General features: G+C 46.8%; 2 protein-coding genes across 3 annotated transcripts in view; both read right to left on the bottom strand.

The window, feature by feature from the left end:
- Positions 1-16,031, bottom strand: part of MATN2 (matrilin 2) — a 168,281-nt gene extending 152,250 nt beyond the window's left edge. For both annotated transcript variants that reach the window (XM_003311858.7, XM_528309.8), the window contains exon 1: positions 15,739-16,031. The gene's annotated coding sequence lies outside the window, so the exon portion shown is untranslated. The remainder of the gene's footprint in view (positions 1-15,738) is intronic.
- Positions 16,032-18,774: 2,743 nt separating this feature from the next.
- LOC107976515 (small ribosomal subunit protein uS12-like) lies at positions 18,775-20,038 on the bottom strand. Its single transcript, XM_054657702.2, has one exon. It carries the CDS (start codon positions 19,978-19,980, stop codon positions 19,549-19,551), a length of 432 nt encoding a protein of 143 aa, XP_054513677.1. The 5' UTR covers positions 19,981-20,038; the 3' UTR covers positions 18,775-19,548.
- Between the last annotated feature and the right edge of the window lie 598 nt (positions 20,039-20,636).

Raw genomic sequence — 20,636 nt, 5'->3', positions numbered from 1 at the left:
TGAGCAGTTAAAAATAAACAAAGCAAAATAATGCTAGCTGTCCAACCCTAAGCAGGTTACTTACCCTCTCTTGACCTCAGTGTCCTCATCTTTAAAACGGAGATAACAGTAGACCTAATTGTTATATAGAATCAATCGGTTCATATGTAGATATATTTAAAGCACTTCAAACACTGCCTGGCACATAGAAAGTGCTGAATTTAAGTGTTAGCTATTCCTTGTTGTTGTTGTTTTTGTTGTTGTTGTTATTTGGAGACAGAGTCTCGCTGTCGCCCAGGCAGGAGTGCAGTGGCACGATCTTGGCTCACTGCAACCTCTGCCTCCTGGGTTCAAGCAATTCTCATGCCTCAGCCGCCCCAGTAGTTGGGACTACCGGTGCGCCACACCATGCCCAGCTAATTTTTTGTATTTTAGTAGAGGCGGGGTTTCATCATGTTGCCCAGGCTGGTCTTGAACTCCTCACTCACCTCAGCTTCCCAAAGTGCTAGGATTACAGGCATGAGCCACCACACTCGGCCTGTTGTTGCTGTTATTATTTTTGGTATTATTCTGTAATCAAACCAATCAATTGTATACACTGTTGACTGGGTGCAGTGGCTCACACCTGTAATCCCAGCACTTTGGAGGCTAAGGTGGGTGTATCACCTGAGGTCAGGAGTTCAAGGCCAGCCTCATCAACATGGAGAAATCCCGTCTCTACTAAAAATACAAAATTAGCTGGGCATGGTGGTGCATGCCTGTAATCCCAGCTACTTGGAAGGCTGAGGCAGGAGAATTTATTAAACCCAGAAGGTGAAGGCTGCAATGAGCCAAGATTGCACCATTGCACTCCAACCTGGGCAACAAGAGCAAAAGCAAAACTCCATCTCAGAAAAAAAAAAAAACGAAAAAAAAAGAAAGTATACACTGCTAATTTTGTCATATTAAGCCACTTAATGTATATTAGACAGATTTTATGCTTACTTATGTATATTATCCTAATAATGACATACAAACCCATAATTGTTAAATACACATTAGTATCTAAAAATATTTAAAACTTTCTTTTTATCAAAATGTAATGGCAAAAGGCTGGGGTGCAGTGGCTCATGCCCATAATCCCAGCACTTTGGGAGGCTAAGGCAGGGCAACATGGCAAAACCCTGTCTCTATAAAAAATACAAAAATTAGGCCAGGCGCGGTGGCTCACGCCTGTAATCCCAGCACTTTGGGAAGCTGAGGTGGGCAGATCACGAGGTCAGGAGATTGAGACCATCCTGGTTAACACGGTGAAACCCCGTCTCTACTAAAAATACAAAAAATTAGCCGGGCGTGGTGGCGGGCACCTGTAGTCCCAGCTACTCAGGAGGCTGAGGCAGGAGAATGGTGTGAACCCAGGAGGCAGAGCTTGCAGTGAGCCGAGATCATGCCACTGCACTCCAGCCTGGGGACAGAGTGAGACTCCGTCTCAAAAAAAAAAAAAAATTTAGCTGGGAAGGTTGGCACGCACCTGCAGTCCCAGCTACTTGGGAGGCTGAGACTGGAGGATTGCTTGAGCCCGAGAGGTCGAGGTGGCAGTGAGCCATAATCACACCACTGTACTCCAGCCTGGGTAACAGAATGAGACTCTGTCTCAAAACAAACAAACAAAGTGCAATGGCACGACAAGTTACAGACTAGTAGAAAATATTTGTAAAATATGTATCTGATCGATTATTTCTATCCAGACTATATACACTTTTTTTTTTTTTTTTTTTTTTTGAGACAGAGTCTCACTCTGTCACCCAGGCTGGAGTGCAATCGCGCAATGTTGGCTCACTGCAACCTCCGCCTCCTGGGTTCAAGCGATTCTCCTGCCTCAGCCTCCTGAGTAGCTGGGACTACAGGCTAATTTTTGTATTTTTAGTAGAGATGAGGTTTCACTATGTCGGCCAGGCCAGTCACGAACTCTTGACGTCGGGCAATCTGCCTGCCTTGGCCTCTCAGAGTGCTAGGATTACAAGCATGAGCCACAGCACCTGGCCGGGACTATGTAAACTCTTATCACTCAATTAGAAGAGGATAAACCCACTTCAGAATGTGCAAAAGATTTGAATAGTCACATCACCAAAGAAGATACACGGATGAAAAATAAACATATGAAAACACGTTCAACATCTTTAGTCATTAGAAAAATACAAATTAAAAGCACAATAAGATGCCACAACAAATCTGCTGGAATAGATAAAATTGAAAAGAGTATATTGAAAAGAGTATAATAGTGACCTAGGAATATGAAAAAATTAAAAAACAATTTTTAAAAGACTGACATAACCAAGTGTTGGTGAAGATGTGAAGAAACTGGAACCTTGGCTCGGCACGGTGGTGCATACTCGGAATCCCAGAACTTTGGTAGGTCAAGGTGAGCCGGTCATGCTGCCCAGGAGACCAGCCTGGGCAACATGGCGAAATCCCATCGCTACAAAACATACAAAAATTAGCCAGACATGGTGGCACAAAGGAAGAAAACTTAGAACAGCTACTCGAGGGAGGGGCTGAGGTGGGAGAATCGCTTGAGCCCAGGAGGTCAAAGCTGCAGTGAGCCATGATCACTGCCACTGCACCCCAGCCTGGGTGACAGAGCAAGACCCTGCCTCAAAAAAAAGAAAAAAAGAAAGAAAATCTTACAGTGACTTGAAAACTAACATGAAATCTTCTAACGTTCCTTTAAGTAGAAATATTTTTAATATAAAATATTTTTAAAGAAAGTAAATTAAAAATAATAAATTAAAAAAAGGAATTATGATGTTAACTGTGAGCTTGTAAAAAAGACAAATAATAAGGGTCAGGCATGGTGGCTCACGCCTGTAATCCCAGCACTTTGGGAAGCTGAGGCGGGCAGATCACCTGAGGTCAGAAGTTTGAGACCAGCCTGGCCAACATTGTGAAACCCCGTCTCTACTAAAAATACAAAAAAATTAGCCAGGCATGGTGGCGCACGCCTGTAATCCCAGCTACTTGGGAGGCTGAGACAGGAGAATTGCTTGAACCCGGGAGGCAGAGGTTGCAGTGAGCCAAGATCACACCATTGCACTCCAGCCTGGGCAACAACAGAGTGAGACTCTGTCTCAAAAAAAAAAAAAAAAAAAAAGATAAGTAATAAAGGAATGGGAAAAGGATACTATATAGATGCCAACATAAAATCAGTGTGGCAATATCAGTACCAGACAAGATAGATTTTTTCCTAAAAACTGCAATGGCAGTGAAACAAGAAAAAAATAAGTCAGTGCATGTATCCATCTCAATGGTTGTTTCTCAGTTTGGCATTTACAGCTGTCAGCATTTGAAGATCAGGACCCATTTCTAACTGGAAAATGGAATGATATTTGAGAACAGTTCCTTTCATTTTTGGGCATCTGAGAAGAATTGCTGTGCTGAGAAATAGAGAGGTTAATTCAGTCCAAACAGATTCCATGAAGCATTTGGGAACATGGAAAGAATATTTTAAAATAATACAACGGCTTTGACTTTTGTTTTAACAGTTTTTCTCTTCTCCATGGGACAATGAGTCTTTTCATTTAACTTCACCAAGGGGGTGGGGGAAGAGAGAGAAGATTATTCTGTCTTAACTACGGGTTCTTCTAAGCATCACTGTTGCAAGTAAATCCACAGGCGAATAGAATTCCCTCCAGAGCCAGAACTGTATGGTGTGGGCCTTGAGACCAGAGGCCTGGTTCTGCACACCTGCATGACCTCACCTAGGTAACAACTCTCTGGGCTTTAACTAGTCATCCATAAAATAAGAGGCATGGCCTGGGAGCCAAGTTTCTCAATCTAAACCAGACCATTGGCAAGATCCTGCTATCCTGAAGAAGGTGGCAAGATCCCCTCTCCAGTGGTAACCCCACCTCCAGACAAAAAGAGAAAGGGGACAGGACACTAATATTTATTAAGTGTCTGGATGGGACAGCCAGTGAACTGGGCATTTTGCACAGTATCATCTCATTTGATCCCCACAATCATTCTGTGAGGTGGATGAGTTCCAAATTTTATGGATGGAACACTAAGATTTACAGGTGGAAAGACCTCTCCAAGGCCTCAGAACTTGTTAACTGGCAGAGACAAGATTCTACCCTGGCACCTCTCAGGCAGTCAGTCTACTTGTTAAGAATAAGATTTTCAGGCCGGGCATGGTGGCTTATGCCTGTAATCCCAGCACTTTGGGAGACCAAAAAGGATGCATCACTTGAGGCCAGGAGTTCGAGACAAGCCTGGACAACATGGTGAAATCCCATTGTAGCAGGATTTTTTAAGGAATCAGAGAGACCAATGGGGTTGAGGAGGATATTTATTATTTAGGTGTGCATCAGCCCAGTCGGATTAACATCCAAAGGACTGAGCCCTGAACAAAGAGTTAAGTTAGCTTTTAAGCATTTTGTGGGGTGGGGGGAGATCTGTGCAGGGGGAAGCGTATTACAGCAAGAAACAAAGACAATAATTCAATTAATTGAGAGACATGCATTACATCATTTCTTACTTTCCAAGGAAAAACATGTTTTATGACTTGAGTTTATCTGTCTAGTGACCTTGCAGCTGCACAGCTAGAGAAACAGGGTCTTCACAATGCCTGGGAAAGGAGGAGAGATAAGGCTCACTAGCCACAGAAAAACAGGCAGTTAATTTTTAAAGGACTCCAGCTCTTTCTCTTTCTCAGGGGGAACTGAGTTTTCTTATATACAACTGATCTTCTGCTTACACATATTCTTTAATTTCTTTTAATTCCTGTTCCACTATCTCTACTAAAAATACAAAAATTAGCCAGGCATAGTGGTGCACACCTGTAATTCCAGCTACTCGGGAGGCTGAGGCAGGAGAATCATTTGAACGCGAGAGGCGGAGGCTGCAGTGAGCTGAGATGGCGCCACTGCACTCCAGCCTGGGTGACAATGCAAGACTTCGTCTCAAAAAAAAAAAAAAAAAAAAAGAAAGATTTTTCTAATGATAAATTCTTAGACATCAGGCTCAATAGTTTTGCCAAAGATCTCTTTGTCAGCCTACCAGGAATGCACACCAACTGTTCTATGAGTTCACAGAGAATCATACAATACTGGAGCTGCGTGAATTTCAGGCTGTACCTTCCTGTCTTCCACCTAATCCTGGAATCCCTAGCAAATGGGAAGACAACCTCTGGCTAGGATTCAAGGCCATCCACAATCTTCAGGCAGCTCTAAATGTTAGGCCTCAGTTCTCCGTGATGTTGACCTGATGCTGTCTGTAACTTCTACCCAGTAGTGCAGGCCTGCTTGCCAATTCAGCCTGTCCAGACACAAAGTCATCTTTTCCTCAAATACTTTCATGGTCATGCTAACCCCATCTGCCCAGCCATCCAGGCCAGAAATTTGGGAGCCAGCTTCCACGTGTCCTCTGTATCCTCAACACATTTGTGAGTGGATAAATTCTGGTGTTCCCACCTCTGCACAGCTCCCCTGTCCAGGCCTCCTGACGGTTCCCACTGCTGCAGCGAATGTTCTACCCTCACCCTTTCTCAACCAGACTCCCAGGAGCCTCAGAACTGCCCTCCCTGCCTTGGGTCCCTCATCTACTGGCCCTTCCCTTGTTATTTTGAATCTGGCTGTGGCCTCACTGTGCAATGTTAACATTTAAGGCCCTCCTTGACTGACCACTGCCCACCTCTCTGACCATGGTGGCCCCCACATCCACACCAGCCTCCCCATTAGGGCTTGAAGAACTCAGACTCTTGTCATAGCGGGGCGCCTCCATCCATGCCGGTCCCTCGCCCTGAAATTTCTACATTCTACATTCATCGAAATTGCATTCAGTCCTCAAGCCTCAGCTCACATGTCACTCATGCTGTAAAATATTCTCTCGGTTTTCTAATGAGAACTGACTGCTTCATAGACCCCTGACAATGGGTTTGTTGTCTGCTGCAGCATGCACCTTGTCACCTCTGTTTGCTTCTTGTGCTAGGTACCAAATTGTGTGATTTTTAAAAAATTATTAATTTGAACAAACATATTTATTGATCTTTCATTAATTAACAAAATATTAGTTGAAGCAAAATGGCCCTGGTTCTGCATCCAAAAAGTACCAAAGTCAAGTCCATGTCTTCCTCTATGTACTATGTTTGCCTGAATGTAGGCGACTGTAATAGGAGGATAACGTCTTCCTTCTTCTTTTTTTTTTGAGATGGAGTTGCGCTCTTGTTGCCCAGGCTGGAGTGCAGTGGCATGATCTCGGCTCACTGCAACCTCCACCTCCTAGGTTCAAGTGACTCTCCTGCCTCAGCCTCCCAAGTAGCTGGGATTACAGGCACCCGCCACCATGCCCAGCTAATTTTTTGTATTTTTAGTAAAGATGGGGTTTCACCATGTTGGCTAGGCTGGTCTTGAACTCCTGACCTCAAGTGATTCCCCCGCCTTGCTCTCCCAAAGTTCTGGGATTATAGGCATGAGTGACCATGCCCGGACTTCTTCTTCTCTTTTTTTTTTTTTTTTTTTTTTTGAGACAGAGTCTTGCATTGCTGCCCAGGTTGGAGTTGCACAATAATGGCTCATTGCAGCCTTGACCTCTTGGGCTCAAGCAATCCTCCTGCCTCAGCCTCCCCAGTAACTGAGACTACACCAGTACCACTATGTTTTTGTATTTTTTTGTAGAGATGGGGTTTTGCCATGTTGTCCAGCTGGTCGCGAGCTCCTGGGCTCAATGATCCTCCAGCCTTGGCCTCCCAAGTGCTGGGATTACAGGTGTGAGGCACTGTGCCTGGCTCCTATTTTTCCTGATTGGAAGACCCCACATACAATTTCTTGGTCAACTTGAATATTTTAAAGGATATAGATGAAATATCAAGTATCTACTTATAATAATGTATCAGTTAAGTCACAAATACATATTTAAAACATTTTAAGTTATAAAATAACGTGTTAATTTAGAAAAACTCCTTTTTTCATTTTATAAATGTTCCATAAAACTTTTTTTCCATAAAACAATGTTTTCAAATGCCTTACCTGCCTCTCTAACATCGGTTTTGTTTTTTGTTGTTGTTGTTGTTTTTTGGTTTAGTACTCAGCAGTCATCCCGAAATCCTGGGTGAGACTGCATGGAAATGGAAGCTATGCATGCTAAAAGCAACCAGGCACAGGGCATGGGGCCTTACCCCACACTCACTTTGGACACTCACTTTCTCCAGACTTCTTGAACACAAGACAGAAATAAACTTCTTTCTTTAACCCACTGTCATTTCATTTTTTCTGTAACTTGCAGCTGAACTTAATCCTAACCAGTAGACTGTTTTTAAGTCTCTCCTAATGAATGCATTTGGCACCAGTGCTAAATACAATCTTCCCTTCCTGAATTTCTGCAGGTTGAATTGCATTTATGACAACTGAGATATGGGTAGGTAGTCACTCCCTTTCAAAATGAAGTAGGCCAGGAGCAGAAGCTCATGCCTGTAATCCCAGCACTTTGGGAGGCTGAGGTGGGAGGAGCACTTGAGCCCAGGAATTTGAGACCAGTCTAGGCAATATAGTGAGACTTCATCTCCACAAAAGTTTCACTCCTGTTGCTCAGGCTGGAATGCAATGGCGCGATCTCGACTCACTGCAACCTCCGCCTCCCGGGTTCAAGCGATTCTCCTGCCTCAGCCTCCAGAGTAGCTGGGATTACAGGCATGCACCACCACACCCGGCTAATTTTGTATTTTTAGTAGAGACAGGGTTTCTCCATGTTGGTCAGGCTGGTCTCGAACTCCCAACCTCAGATAATCCGCCCGCCTCGGCCTCCCAAAGTGCTAGGATTACAGGCATAAGCCACCGCGCCTGGCCCAAAAAAAAATTTTTTTTTTAATTAGCTGAGCATGGCGGTACACACTTATAGTCCCAGCTACTCGGGAGGCTGAGGTGGGAGGACTGCTTGAGCACCAGGAGGTTGAGGCTGCAGTGAACTATGATCATGCCACTGTGCTTCAGCCTGGGTGACAGAGAGACCTTATCTCAAAAAAAAAAAAAAAAAAAGAAGAAGTGTGAATGGAAACAATCTCAACAGCCCTTAACAATGGTACAGAAAAACTGTGGTGTGGCCATATAATGGGATATTATGCAGCAATAAAAAAGAATTAATTATGGCATATGATAACATGAGAAATGTACAAATATAACATTGAACAAAATAACATTCAAAAATGGACAAAACGTATCTACAATCATAGGAATCAGGATTGTGGTTAGACTTGGCTTGTTAGTGCACAGAAAGAGCCTGAGCGGGGATTCTGGGTGCTGGCAATGTTCTATTTATTGATCAAAATGCTGGTTACACATGGGTTTATGTCATGAAAACTAATCCAGCTGCTTCCTTGATTAGTGTACATTTTTGTATGCATACGTCAATAAGAAGTTTGTAGGCCAGGCGCAGTGGCTTAAGCCTGTAATGCTAGCACTTTGGGAGGCTGAGGCGAGCAGATTGCTTGAGCTCAGGAGTTCAAGACCAGCCTGGTCAATATTGTGAGACCCTGTCTCTACAAAAAATACATAAATTGTCCAGGCGCGGTGGCTCATGCTTGTAATCCCAGCACTTTGGGAGGCCAAGGCAGGCAGATCACCTGAGGTCGGGAGTTCAAGACAAGCCTGACCAACATGGAGAAATCCCATCTCTACTAAAAATACAAAATTAGCCGGGCATGGTGGTGCATGCCTGTAATCCCAGCTACTCAGGAGGCTGAGGCAGGAGAATCACTTGAACCTGGGAGGCGGAGGTTGCAGTGAGCCGAGATTGCGCCATTGCACTCCAGCCTGGGCGACAAGAGTGAAACTCCGTCTCAAAAAATAAAAAAAATAAATACAATAATTAGCCAAGCGTGGTGGCACATGCCTGTAGTCTCAGCTACTCGGGAGGCTGAGGTGGGAGGTTGGCTAGAGCCAGGAGGTTGCAGTGAGCTAGGATCACGCCACTGCACTCCAGCCTGGGCGACAGTCAGACCATGTCTCAAAAGAAAAAAAGAGAAGTTTGCTTGAAAAGGAGGCAAATACTTGGCCGGGTGCAGTGGCTCACGCCTGTAATCCCAGCACTTTGGGAGGCTGAGGCGGGTGGATCATGAGGTCAGGAGATCGAGACCATCCTGGCTAACACGGTGAAACCCCGTCTCTACTAAAAATACAAAAAATTAGCCGGTCAGGGTGGCGGGCGCCTGTAGTCCCAGCTACTTGGGAGGCTGAGGCAGGAGAATGGTGTGAACCTGGGAGGTGGAGCTTGCAGTGAGCCAAGATCGAGCCACTGCACTCCAGCCTGGGCGACAGAGTGAGACTCCACCTCAAAAAAAAAAAAAAAAAAAACCAGGCAAATACTCTACACAGATCCAGAGAGCAAAATAAAAATAAAAAATAAAGTAAGATAAAGCAGACAATATTAACCTATGGTGATAGAAGGTAAAATAGTAGTTGCCTTAGGGGAAGATGATAATTTATTTGGGGTCCAAAGGGGGCTATGGGTGCAGATCTTGGGGGCAGTTACATGACAGTGGAGAGTGCTCGCTTGTAAAACTCCATTGAGATTTCCCTCATGATTTGTGCACCTTTTTATATGTTCCTCTGATTTAAAAGAAAAAAATTAACTTAACAAATAAAGTGTGCAGTTCCAGGCTCTATTGCCCTCAGGTCCTTCCACCAACAGAGGGACTGAGAGACCTGAGAGCTGCGGGAGAGATTTTGAAGAGTTTAACAGGTGTTCTCTCTTGAGTGGGCCATTGTGCACATTCTGGAAGGGGGTGGTTATTAAGAATGAGGCAGCCCAGGCGGACACTATTTGGAACTCCTTCTCAGGTCCTGTGGCAGGCAGAATAATTGCCCTCCAAAGATGTCTACATCATAATTCCCAGAAGCTGGGAATATATGATGTTAGATGGCAAAGGGAATTAAGGTTGCTAATCAGATGACCTTAAAAAAGGGGAGATGATCCTGGATTATCTAGGTGTGCCAATGTAATCACGAGCGTCCTCAAAAGTAGAAGAGGGGCCAGGGGCGGTGGCTTATGCCTGTAATCCCAGCATTTTGGGAGGTCGAGGCGGACAGATCACAAGGTCAAAAGTTTGAGACCAGCCTGACTAACATGGTGAAACCCCATCTCTACTAAAAATAGAAAAATTAGCCAGGCATGGTGGCTCGCGCCTGTAATCCCAGCTGCTCAGGAGGCTGAGGCAGGAGAATCGCTTGAACCCAGGAGCCAGAGGTTGCAGTAAGCTGAGATCACACCACTGCACTCCAGCCTGGGCAACAGAGCAAGACTCCGTCTCAAAAAAAAAAAGTAGAAGAGGTCAGGGCATGGTGGCTCATGCCTGTAATCCCAGCACTTTGGGAAACCAAGGCAGGAGGATTGCTTGAGCCCAGGAGTCGAAGATCAGCCGGGCAAGATAGAGAGACCCTGTCTCTACAAAAAATGAAAATTAAAAAAAAATTTAGCCAGACATGGTGGCACATCCTTGTAGTCCCAGCTACTTGGGAGCCTAAATAAGAGGGTCACTTAAACCCGGGAGACTGAGGCTTCAGTGAGCCGTGATCGCACCACTGCATGACAGCCCGGGCGACAGAGCAAAACCTTGTCTCAAACAAAAAAAAAAAACAAAAGAAGAAGAAGAAGAAGAAGAAGAAGAGGAAGGCAGAAGAGAGATCTGAGGTGTGGCAGTGAGAGAAGGATGCAGCTTGACATTGCTGGCTTTGAAGATGGAAGCAAACCGAGCAATGTGTGCAGCCTCTGAAAGTTGAAAAAGGCAGGGGAACAAATTCTCCCTGCTGACACCTGGATTTTTAGCCCCATGAGAACCATTTCAGAATTGTGGCCTCCAGAACTGTAAGATAATAAATCTGTGTTTTAAGTCACTAAGTTTGTGCTAACTTGTTACAGTAGCAATAGGAAACTAGTACAGACACCATCTGGGAATCTCAGGGAGGTCAAATGTCACTAGAGTGATTTGCTTCACAGAGATCTTGCTCTGGACATGAGGGCATTTTTTCTATTTCACTAGAAATGGAAGAGGAGAAGCAGCTAGAAAAGTCAACAAATGCTGTTGATGGGGCAACAGTGACTGTTCTAAGGGCCAAAGTTGAGGGTTACTGGCCAGGCGTGGTGCCTCACGCCTATAATCTCAGTACTTTGAGAGGCTGAGGCAAGAGGATCACTTGAACTCAGGAGTTCGAGACCAGCCTGGACAACATGGCGAGACCCTGTCTCTGTAAAAAAAAGTTTTTACAAAAATCTAAAAAAGAAACAAATTTGAGGGTTACTCAAGGGGAGGGAGAAAGCCCAAAAAGGACAGGAAGGAGCCATTTCTGAACTGAGTTTCAAGAAGCCCTGGGCTGACAAACGGAGATCTGATCCATAGCCTTGACCCCTCTGGTCTTGAGCTTTTGGTCTTTAAGACATGTGAAAACAGCCAAGCATGGTGGCTCACACCTGTAAACACAGCACTTTGGGAGGCTGAGTCAGGTGGATCATGAGGTCAAGAGTTTGAGACCAGCCTGGCCAACATGGTGAAACCCTGTCTCTACTAAACATACAAAAATTAGCAGGGCATGGTGTTGCAACTTGGGAGGCTGAGGTAGGAGGATCACCTGAACCTGGGAGGCAGAGGTTGCAGTGAGCAGAGATTGTGCCACTGCACTCTAGCCTGGGCAACACAGAGAAACTCTGTCTGGGGAAAAAAAAAAAAGAAGAAAAAAAGAGATGTGAAAACAAACTCACCTAACTGGGAGGGTACAGGGAGAAGCCCTAAACAGAAGTGAGCTAAAACTCTTTGATTTAGATCATTTTCTCTAATACTCTAATATTTCTTTCTTTTTTCTAAATAGTTTTTCTTACCATCATGCCCAATCTAATACTCTAATATTTCTGGCAGATAGAATAATATGTCAAAGATGTCTATGGCCTAATCCCCAGACTGTGTTGCCTTACATGGCAAAAGGGACTTTGGGCCGGGTGCGGTTGGCTCACGCATGTGATCCCAGGACTTTGGGAGGACAAAGTGGGCAGATCACCTAAGGTTAGGAGTTCGAAACCAGTGTGGCCAACACGGTGAAACCCCATCTCTACTAAAAATATAAAAAATTAGCCAGGCGTGGTAGCTCATGGCTGTAATCCCATCTATTTGGGAGGCTGAAGCAGGAGAACACTTGAACCTGGGCGGCGGAGGCTGCAGTGAGCCGAGATCACGCCACTGCACTCTAGCCTGGGCGATAGAACGAGACTCTGTCTTGAAAAAAAAAAACGGGGGGACTTTGGAGATGTGATTAACTTAGGAATTATGAGATGCAGTGATTAGCCCAGATTTTCTAGGTATGGTTTTGTAAGAGGGAGACAGGAGAGTCAGGATGGGGAGGAGGGTCGGAAGATGCTGTTACTGGCTTTGAGGATGGAAGAAGGAACCAAGAGCCAAGAAATGCAGTCAGGTTTTAGAAGTCAGAAAATGAAAGACATTTTCCCAAGAGCCTACAAAAGGAACCACAGAGCCCTGCTGACACCTTGATTTTAGCTCTATGAAACCCATTTCAGAGTTCTGAACTTCAGAACTGCAAGATAACAACTTTGGGTTGTTTTAAGCCACTATGTTTGTGAAATTTGTTATACCAGCAATAGGCAACTAATACAACAACATAAAATAACTACAGGGTATCCCCATGGGCAGTGAGCCCCACTTTCCATAAGTAGATAAAGGTTCCTCTGACAGTACTTTTAGAATAACTTTCCAAAAATGTTAGCTGATCCACCTGCTCAGCCGCTGATTTTTACATGCAGGTATTTTGTGAAATTTTCCATTTCAATTGACTCACTTTGAGTACTTTACACCCTTCACACACTGTTGGATAAATTCACATTAATTATTTCATTTAACCCTTACAACAACCCTATGACATAGTATCACGCCCATTTGACAGATGATATAAACCGAGGCTCAGACAATAATAGTAAGTATAGCTAACAAATATTGAGCATTTATTCTGAGCTAGGCACTGAACACCTGTTAACTAATTTAATTCTCCCAAAAAATCCAGTCTTCATTTACAGATGAAGAAACAGATGTCAGGCACAGAGAGTCTAAGTAACTTTCCAAAATCTTTGCAGGTATGAGGGGCTGGAACTGCAACCCGGGTCTTTCGGGTGCCAAGAGCAGTGTGCTTTGGGTTGTACCCCAACTCCATCTCATCCATGTCAAAGCCACTGTCATAGTCATTAACACCAATTACTGGCAACAGCCCAGCCCTGCCATTCCATCTGAGCCCCCTTCAGGCAGTATTGGCTGTCTGCCGAGCCACATGGCAGGGTTCAAGGATGGCCTCATGGGCTGAAGCTCCAAGTGGCAAGTGGTCCCTTGGAAGGACCTCCCTGGCACCATTCACTGGCAACAGCAACAACATTCCCCATTCTCCCCTTGGCATATGCTCAGCCTCCCTCTTTCCCTGGCCCTCCTGAGTTATCTTGCCATATGCTTTAAACAGGGGAGTCCTCCATAGCTTCCCTAGAAGACGGGGAATCCCTGGAAGGGACGCTCCTGCATGTGCTACAGATCAGAGGGCAGTGAGTGCCAGGGTCAGCACCAGAGGCTCTCTGCCAACTTGACTGGTCTTAAACCACTCACCTCTCCTACTGCTTGCCCAGCCTCATACCCAACACCTTGCTCAGGCCAGTGTTACACCTGTCACACCCTCTTCGGCCTGCTTTTCCTGAGGCCTAAGCTGGTCTCTCCCCCTTTTAGTCTCCCCACCTCACTCCTTGCCCTCTCTTAGGTGCCAGTCAGAACTGTTTCTAAATAAACTGTAGAATTATTTTTCCAGAACCTCCAATGGCTCTCTTATTTCAAAGAGCAAACATCTCTCCTTTTCTTTAAATCTCAGGCCACACTTTTAACTACCTTTTGCTAAAAAAGGACATATGGCACTCGCTGATAAGAGCTTAGGGCATGACAGCTGCTCGAGGGTGTTTCAGATTTGGACTCTGCTCTGACACCTCCAACAAGCAAGCTTAGGCCTTGGTGGCCCTGGGTTGCCTGGGAACAAGAAACCCCAGAGCCCCGATTTATAGAAGACAGTGTCCTGGTAACTCGGGGGCCTGAGATTGAATTCTATTGGCAGAAATAAAAGTAAAAAGTGTGGACAGATAGGAAAATGCAAGGTGAAGAGCCATAAGTATCTCATTCTCCACAGAGGATTCTAAGTGCCAAGTTTCAGGGACTGAGAGGAAACATTCCAGGTCATAAACCCATGTTGGTATTTTGACATGGTTTTATGAGGTTGTCCCTTTGGGAGCAAGCAGGGAGAACTGCGCCCGTGTGGACTCCTGCATGGAACTACCAGTTGAATACACGTGGCTTATCTGCCACCCTCACGTACCCATGGAGAGCCTCTCTTTCTGAACTGGGGAAGAGGTACATTCACTGCTCATAGCAGCTCCTTGCTATTTCTGCAAAGACAAGCCATGGAACTCACCTAATCTTAGAATGCTCCTGGAAATGTTCTAAGGACTTTACTTGCCATATCTTTTTTTTTTCTTTTGAGACGGAGTTTAGCTCTTGTTGCCCAGGCTGGAGTGTAATGGCACCATCTCCGCTCACTGCAATCTCTGCCTCCTGGGTTCAACCGATTCTCCTGCCTCAACCTCCCGAGTAGCTGGGATTACAGGCATGCGCCACCAAGTCCGGCTAATTTTGTATTTTTAGTAGAGACGGGGTTTCTCCATGTTGGTCAGGCTGGTCTCGAACTCCCGACCTCAGGTGATCCGCCCGCCCCGGCTTCCCAAAGTGCTGGGATGACAGCCCTGAGCCACTGTGCCCGGCCGCCATATCTCATTTAATCCTCACAGCTCTGTGGGTATTACCATCCTCATTAGACAGATGAGGAAACTGAGGCATACTTGGGTACCTTCAAGTTATCAACCCTGTAAACTTCACAGCTGGGGTTGAAACCCAAGCAGGCTGACCCCAGTCTCTGCTCTCGACCACGGGTCCCTGAAGTCTCTTGACTGCCCCATTCCTTAAAGGCCGATTTTAAGTGTGCTTGGTGCAGATGCATTGTGGCTTCCTGATTTATGACAAATTGAAACTTGGTCAATTGGGTTTGTTCAGGGTGGGCGCGAGTGTCCCTGAGGAGAGCACTTTCCTGTGCCCCCAGTCCTGGAGACCCTACCAGGGACAGTCCCCATTTCTCTGTCCTCTCCCCAAACGGCTCCAAATTGTTCTGGGGTTTCTAGCAACTACCACAAAATGCCTTCCCCTTTCTCTCCCTCTTCCACAATATAGGGAAGCTGGAGGTTTAGCTGCCATAGAGACCCAAGAACAAAATCCAGATGACACGGGCATGAAAATACCAGGTTCCGAAGAGGGAAGAGGGAGCCATCGGCTGTCCGTGGAATAGGAATCACCCTGCATACCCGCTCAACAGGTCTCCCTTTCCCTGGGTCGCGGTGGCCGGGGTCTGGGCGTCCCCGCTGCGTGCCACAGCGCCCCCACGGGGCACTCCGGGGCGGCTGCAGCGCGGCTTGTCCTGCGCAGGGAGCGCGCCCAGCTCTCCCGGCCGAGGGGTCGGGCAGCGCCGCCCTCCCTCTCCCGCTGTCCTCGGAGGGGTCGAAGGCGCCGGGGCCCCGGGGCGCTGGGGGCTGCAGTGCGGGCCTGGGGAGGGCGCCTGCGCGTCGGGCAGCCCAGGCTCGGTATTCTGTCGGTGGGTCGGTCCGCCTGCACTTCGAGGCCGCCCGGCCGCGCAGAGCCGGGGGAAAGCGCGCCGCGCTCACCTGCAGCCGCCGGCGCCTGGGAAGCGAGGCAGGGGCGCAGCCACCCGGGTCTTCCTCGTCGGCCTCTTCGCCTCGCCGAGGGCCGCGGCTCTCCTCGGGGATCGCTCGTGGGAGGCGAGGACGGAGCCCCAGCTTCTTCCTCTGCCTCTGTCTCCGCCGCCGCCGCTTGCTCCAAGTCCCATCCCAGAGCGCTCCCTTCGCTCGCTGGCTGCCTGGGAGGCGCTGGGCAAGGGCGGGCGGCTGGGGAGGCGGTGCCGCGGCGGGGGTGGGGAGCGGGCCGGGCGGAAGGAGGGGTGTCCTCTTTGGGGATGGGGAAGGCGCGGAGAGGGAGCGGCGGCGAGGGCGGCCCCACCCTGTGGGCAGCCCCGGGAGCTGGGCACTCTGGCGGCGCGCCCTGCCTGCTGCCACCTGGCTCCACTCCGTCCGTGCCTGAGCCCAGGCGGGCATCAGACTCCAGGGGTCCGGAGCCGCAGGCACGGAACACAGGCAGCTTTAGGGGCCTGTCGGGGTGGGAGTGCGGGGAGGGGTCTTCTGGGGGAAAGGAGACATGGCAGGAATCTTACATCTAGAACTTGGGGTCATGACCTGTGGGACGCACCCACTGACGCGGGGATGGAGAAAAAAGTGGTGAGAATTGGGCTAATTGATGACAAGCGCCAAGAGCTGTCTTGCCAGTGCCCAGAGCACCCCACCAGTGCCAGTTCATATTAACAGAGCGTCCACTGGCTGGGGACCAGGCCCCGGGGTGGGGAGGAGGTAAAGATGCCAGGATGGAGAGGAGACGAAATTCCTACCCCGAGGTAGCAGGGAAAGTCTAGTTCAGACAAGACTTTTGAAATTATGAGCAGAGACATTTGCAACTTTGCAAAATGGAGGAACCTCACCTTGGATGTCCCCATGGAGCCTTGGAGGGATGCAGAAGACAGGATTGGCCAGCGACAGTCAAAGTGGCCGGCACCTCACTCTACCAACTCCCCAGTTCCTGGAGGCTGGGGTGAGTGGATGTATAACAGACCAGGACATCTCCTATAAAGCTCCAAAATTCTGTTCCCAAACCACTAGCCAACGCACCCAGTTCAGGTTTTGTGTTTTTGTTTGTTTGTTTGTTTGTTTTTTGAGACGGAGTCGCCCAGGCTGGAGTGCAGTGGCGCAATCTTGGCTTACTGCAAGCTCTGCCTCCCGGATTCACGCCATTCTCCTGCCTCAGAGTAGCTGGGACTACAGGCTCCCGCCACCACGGCCGGCTGATTTTTTTTGTATTTTCAGTAGAGACGGGGGTTTCACCGTGTTAGCCAGGATGGTGTCGATCTCCTGACCTCGTGATCCGCCCGCCTCGGCCTCCCAAAGTGCTGGGATTACAGGCGTGAGCCACTGCGCCCGGCCCCAGTTTAGGTTTTAACAAGCTACCAGCAGAGGCAGCAGCACTAACTAGTTTCAAAACCTCTGGATGTGCCACAGTCTGATAATTTGGTGCTTTGGGCGGACTTTGTTTTGTAATTAACCATCACTCCTATTTGATGATAGAGTTGATTTCTGAAATATGAATAAACGCCAAAATCAATTCTTCAGAAAACCTCCAGGAGGGGTAATTAAAATTCCAGCCATGAAGCAAGGGGTTAACATACTCGAGCCATCAGGCAAGTCAATGATACCTTAATACCAAGAAAGAATTGTGGATTCCTGTTCCTTTACCCAGTACCTTAGGCCCACTGGGCATTCTTGGCTGCCTGCACCGATCAGAAATAGTCTTTTTGTTATGTCTTTGGGAGGAGGTAGGTGGAGGTCAGAAAGCAGAGGAAAGTCTTCAGGAAATGTTTGGTCTCTGAAGTCTTGGATCCCATAGAAGAAAATTCTTCCTGAGTCTAGGCCAGTGAAAATCCCCTAGGAACTTGGGAAGTTGAGCTACAGTTTATGGAAACTTAAATTTAAAATGTGTTGACTTATTCCAAGACACCAGTGTGATCCAGTAATTTACCAGGAAAACAATAACAATCCCCAAACCCTTCCAAATTGTAAGGAAATTGTAATTTAGTAACTGATTCCAGTGACTCTGGTGTATGCCAATTAAAATGGGTGTTTCCCCCCCAGGGAGTTCTATTGGAATTCTTCAGAATAGTTAATCTATGTACAAATTACACTTGGGGCCAAGTCAAATAGGTCAAATGAGTTGTTCTACCTTGTGGGATGATCTTCAGGTCTGCCAGAAAAAAATGAAGGAAAAGCAAGTTCAATGTCCTGAAATATAAAGTCAGAACAAACAATGAAATGATTTCTGGGTTACCTTCAGGATGAATTGCAAGTTGATAATTAAGACTATAGATTAGGAAAAGGCCAAAATTGCCTTTTCTGCTAGAGGTCCTGCCATGTGCTAGATGTACAGAGAACCTTATTCAGAAGTGTGGGGTTAAGATTTTTAGTTCTGGGACTGGGCGATGGCTCACACCTGTAATCCTAGCACTTTGGGAGGCTGAGGCGAACGGATCACTTGAAGTCAGGAGTTCTAGACCAGCCTGGTCAACATGGTGAAACCCCGTCTCTACTAAAAATACAAAAGGTAGCCGGGTGTGGTAGTGGGCGCCTATAATCCCAGCTACTCAGGAGGCTATAATCCCAGCAACTCAGGAGAATCGCTTGAACCTGGGAGGCGGAGGTTGCAGTGAGCTGAGATTGTGCCACTGCACTCCAGCCTGGGCAACAAAGCTAGAGTCCATCTCAAAAAATAAAAATTAAAATTAAGAATAATAATAATAATAATACAAAAATTAGCTGGGTGTAGTGGCACACGCCTGTAATCTCAGCTACTTGGGAGCCTGAGGCTGGAGAATCACTTAAACATGGGAGGCAGAAGTTGCAATGAGCCGAGGTTGCACCACTGCACTCCAGACTGGGTGACAGAGTGAGACTCTGTCCCAAAAAAAAAAAAAAAAAGATTTTCAGTTCTTATGTGGGCACTCATGTAAGCAGACAAAAATGAGGTATGTATTATCTGAGAACTCCTAAGAGCTCACAAGTTAACTGGAATTGGTATCTGTTTAAACTAATCACAACCTGAGTAGCTGTACTTGGGATCAACTCTCAGTTCTCGATCTCCACGTAGTCTATTGTGGAGTAAGGATTTGGGTCAGGAGAGTCATTTGACCCAGGCCTCACACTCGTGAACAGCCTCGAATATAGACTTTAAACTAAGCATCCCTTTGCTCCTTGTAAACATTAGAACTTTTTGTTTTGCATTAGAATCCTTCTTACTTGAGACCTAGCTATCTGGCCTAGAGGGCAGATTGAAATGAGACTGTCAAATCCAAAGGGGACCAGAGTACAGTATAAGGAAACTGAAGAAGAGACAGGTTGCCTCACGGACCTATAAACCTAAAATAAAGCTCTACTGAATGCATGAGGAGACATGTAAAATTGCAATGTCATCTCACGTGCACTGTTTCCCTAGGTGACAGACAGTGTTTGAGTCCTATGTAAACTATTAGAGCTCCTCCCTGTCTCCCTCAAGTAGAAGGCCAGGAGAGGAAACATCTTCATATCCGGCCAGCTGCCCATTTGTTGGAGCTGGAGATGCAGGGTTAAGGGAATGTTCCAAGGTAGTGGATGAGCTTGGACTCCAGCCCAGGGAGGGGAACCCTGTAGGCAGGGCAGAGCTCCCTTTGGGATACCCCATCTACATGGACAGTTGGGTCCATGTCCAGAGGGTTCCTTTGAGGACAGGCTGACTGATGGCACCATTGTCCCAGGTGACATAATTTCTTTTTTTTCTTTTTGGCATATGAACATTTATTACTACAGTGTTTTCACCATTAAAATTTATGATCTTGGTCTTTCCTTCTTGCCTTTGTATAGGGCCAAAAGAAAGACACAGGCTACTTTGACAACCTGAAAGCGAACTCCAGAAATATCACCAACAGCATGACCTTTTTGACCAAATCCAGCAACCAGAGCTTTATGGTTTTCCTCAATAAGGTTCAAGCAACCATCACTGAGTACAAAGGCTGTGATTTTCTTGCCATCCTTGATCCACTGGACCCTGACACACTTCCTAATGGCAGAATTTGGCTTTTTGGCTTCAACTCCTACTTTTCCCAGCACAATTCCTTTTGCATGAGAAGCACCTCCAAAAGGGTTGGCCTTCAGGGCTGTGCCCAAATGGGCTTTCTTGTACTGTTTATCATGCCACTTCTGATCTTGTTGGTGACTACAGAGATTCCTAGCAGTATGAGGTCCACGACACTTGCCCATCCTGCAGTGCTACGGGCCTGAGCAAAAGAGAGAAGCAGCTGTCCCAGGTGAAGTAATTTCTAAATAAACATATCCCATCTTGGAAAGACAGGATGAAAGTGATCAGGAAAAAACTACAGCAAGTTGAAAATTTGTTCAAGAAAACAATACTCATTTCAAAGGGGACTCAAATGTTTTTATGTGATTTTGACTTGGACCATGAGCTCCTGAGGACAGGGACTGGGCCTTTTGCTTATTTATAGATCTTGCCCTATGCCATGCTGTAGAAGGGACTGGGTTACACCGGCTCTAACCAGGATTTTAGAGCCTTGTAGTTTTGTGGAATCAGATTGATGCAGCTTCCTATCGAGGATGAGATAAGGCCTGGCACAGTGGCTCATGCCTGTCATGTCAGCCCTTTAGGAGACCTAGGCAGGAGGATCACTTGAGCGCAGGAGTTTGAGACCAGCCTGAGCAACACAGTGAGACCCCATCTCTGCAAAAAATTTAATAATTAGCTGGATTAATTTTTTAAAAATTTAAAAATTAGCCTCCCAGCAATTTGGGAGGCTGAGATGGGAGGATCACTTGAGCTGGGGAGGTCGAGGCTGCCATGAGCTGTGATTGCACCACTGCACTCCAGACTCCAGCCTAAGCAACAGAGCAAGACCCCGTCT

Source organism: Pan troglodytes, chromosome 7 (assembly GCF_028858775.2).
Source record: "Pan troglodytes isolate AG18354 chromosome 7, NHGRI_mPanTro3-v2.0_pri, whole genome shotgun sequence".
Classification (NCBI taxonomy): Eukaryota; Metazoa; Chordata; class Mammalia; order Primates; family Hominidae; genus Pan; species Pan troglodytes.
This window is presented reverse-complemented; position numbering and strand designations above follow the sequence as displayed.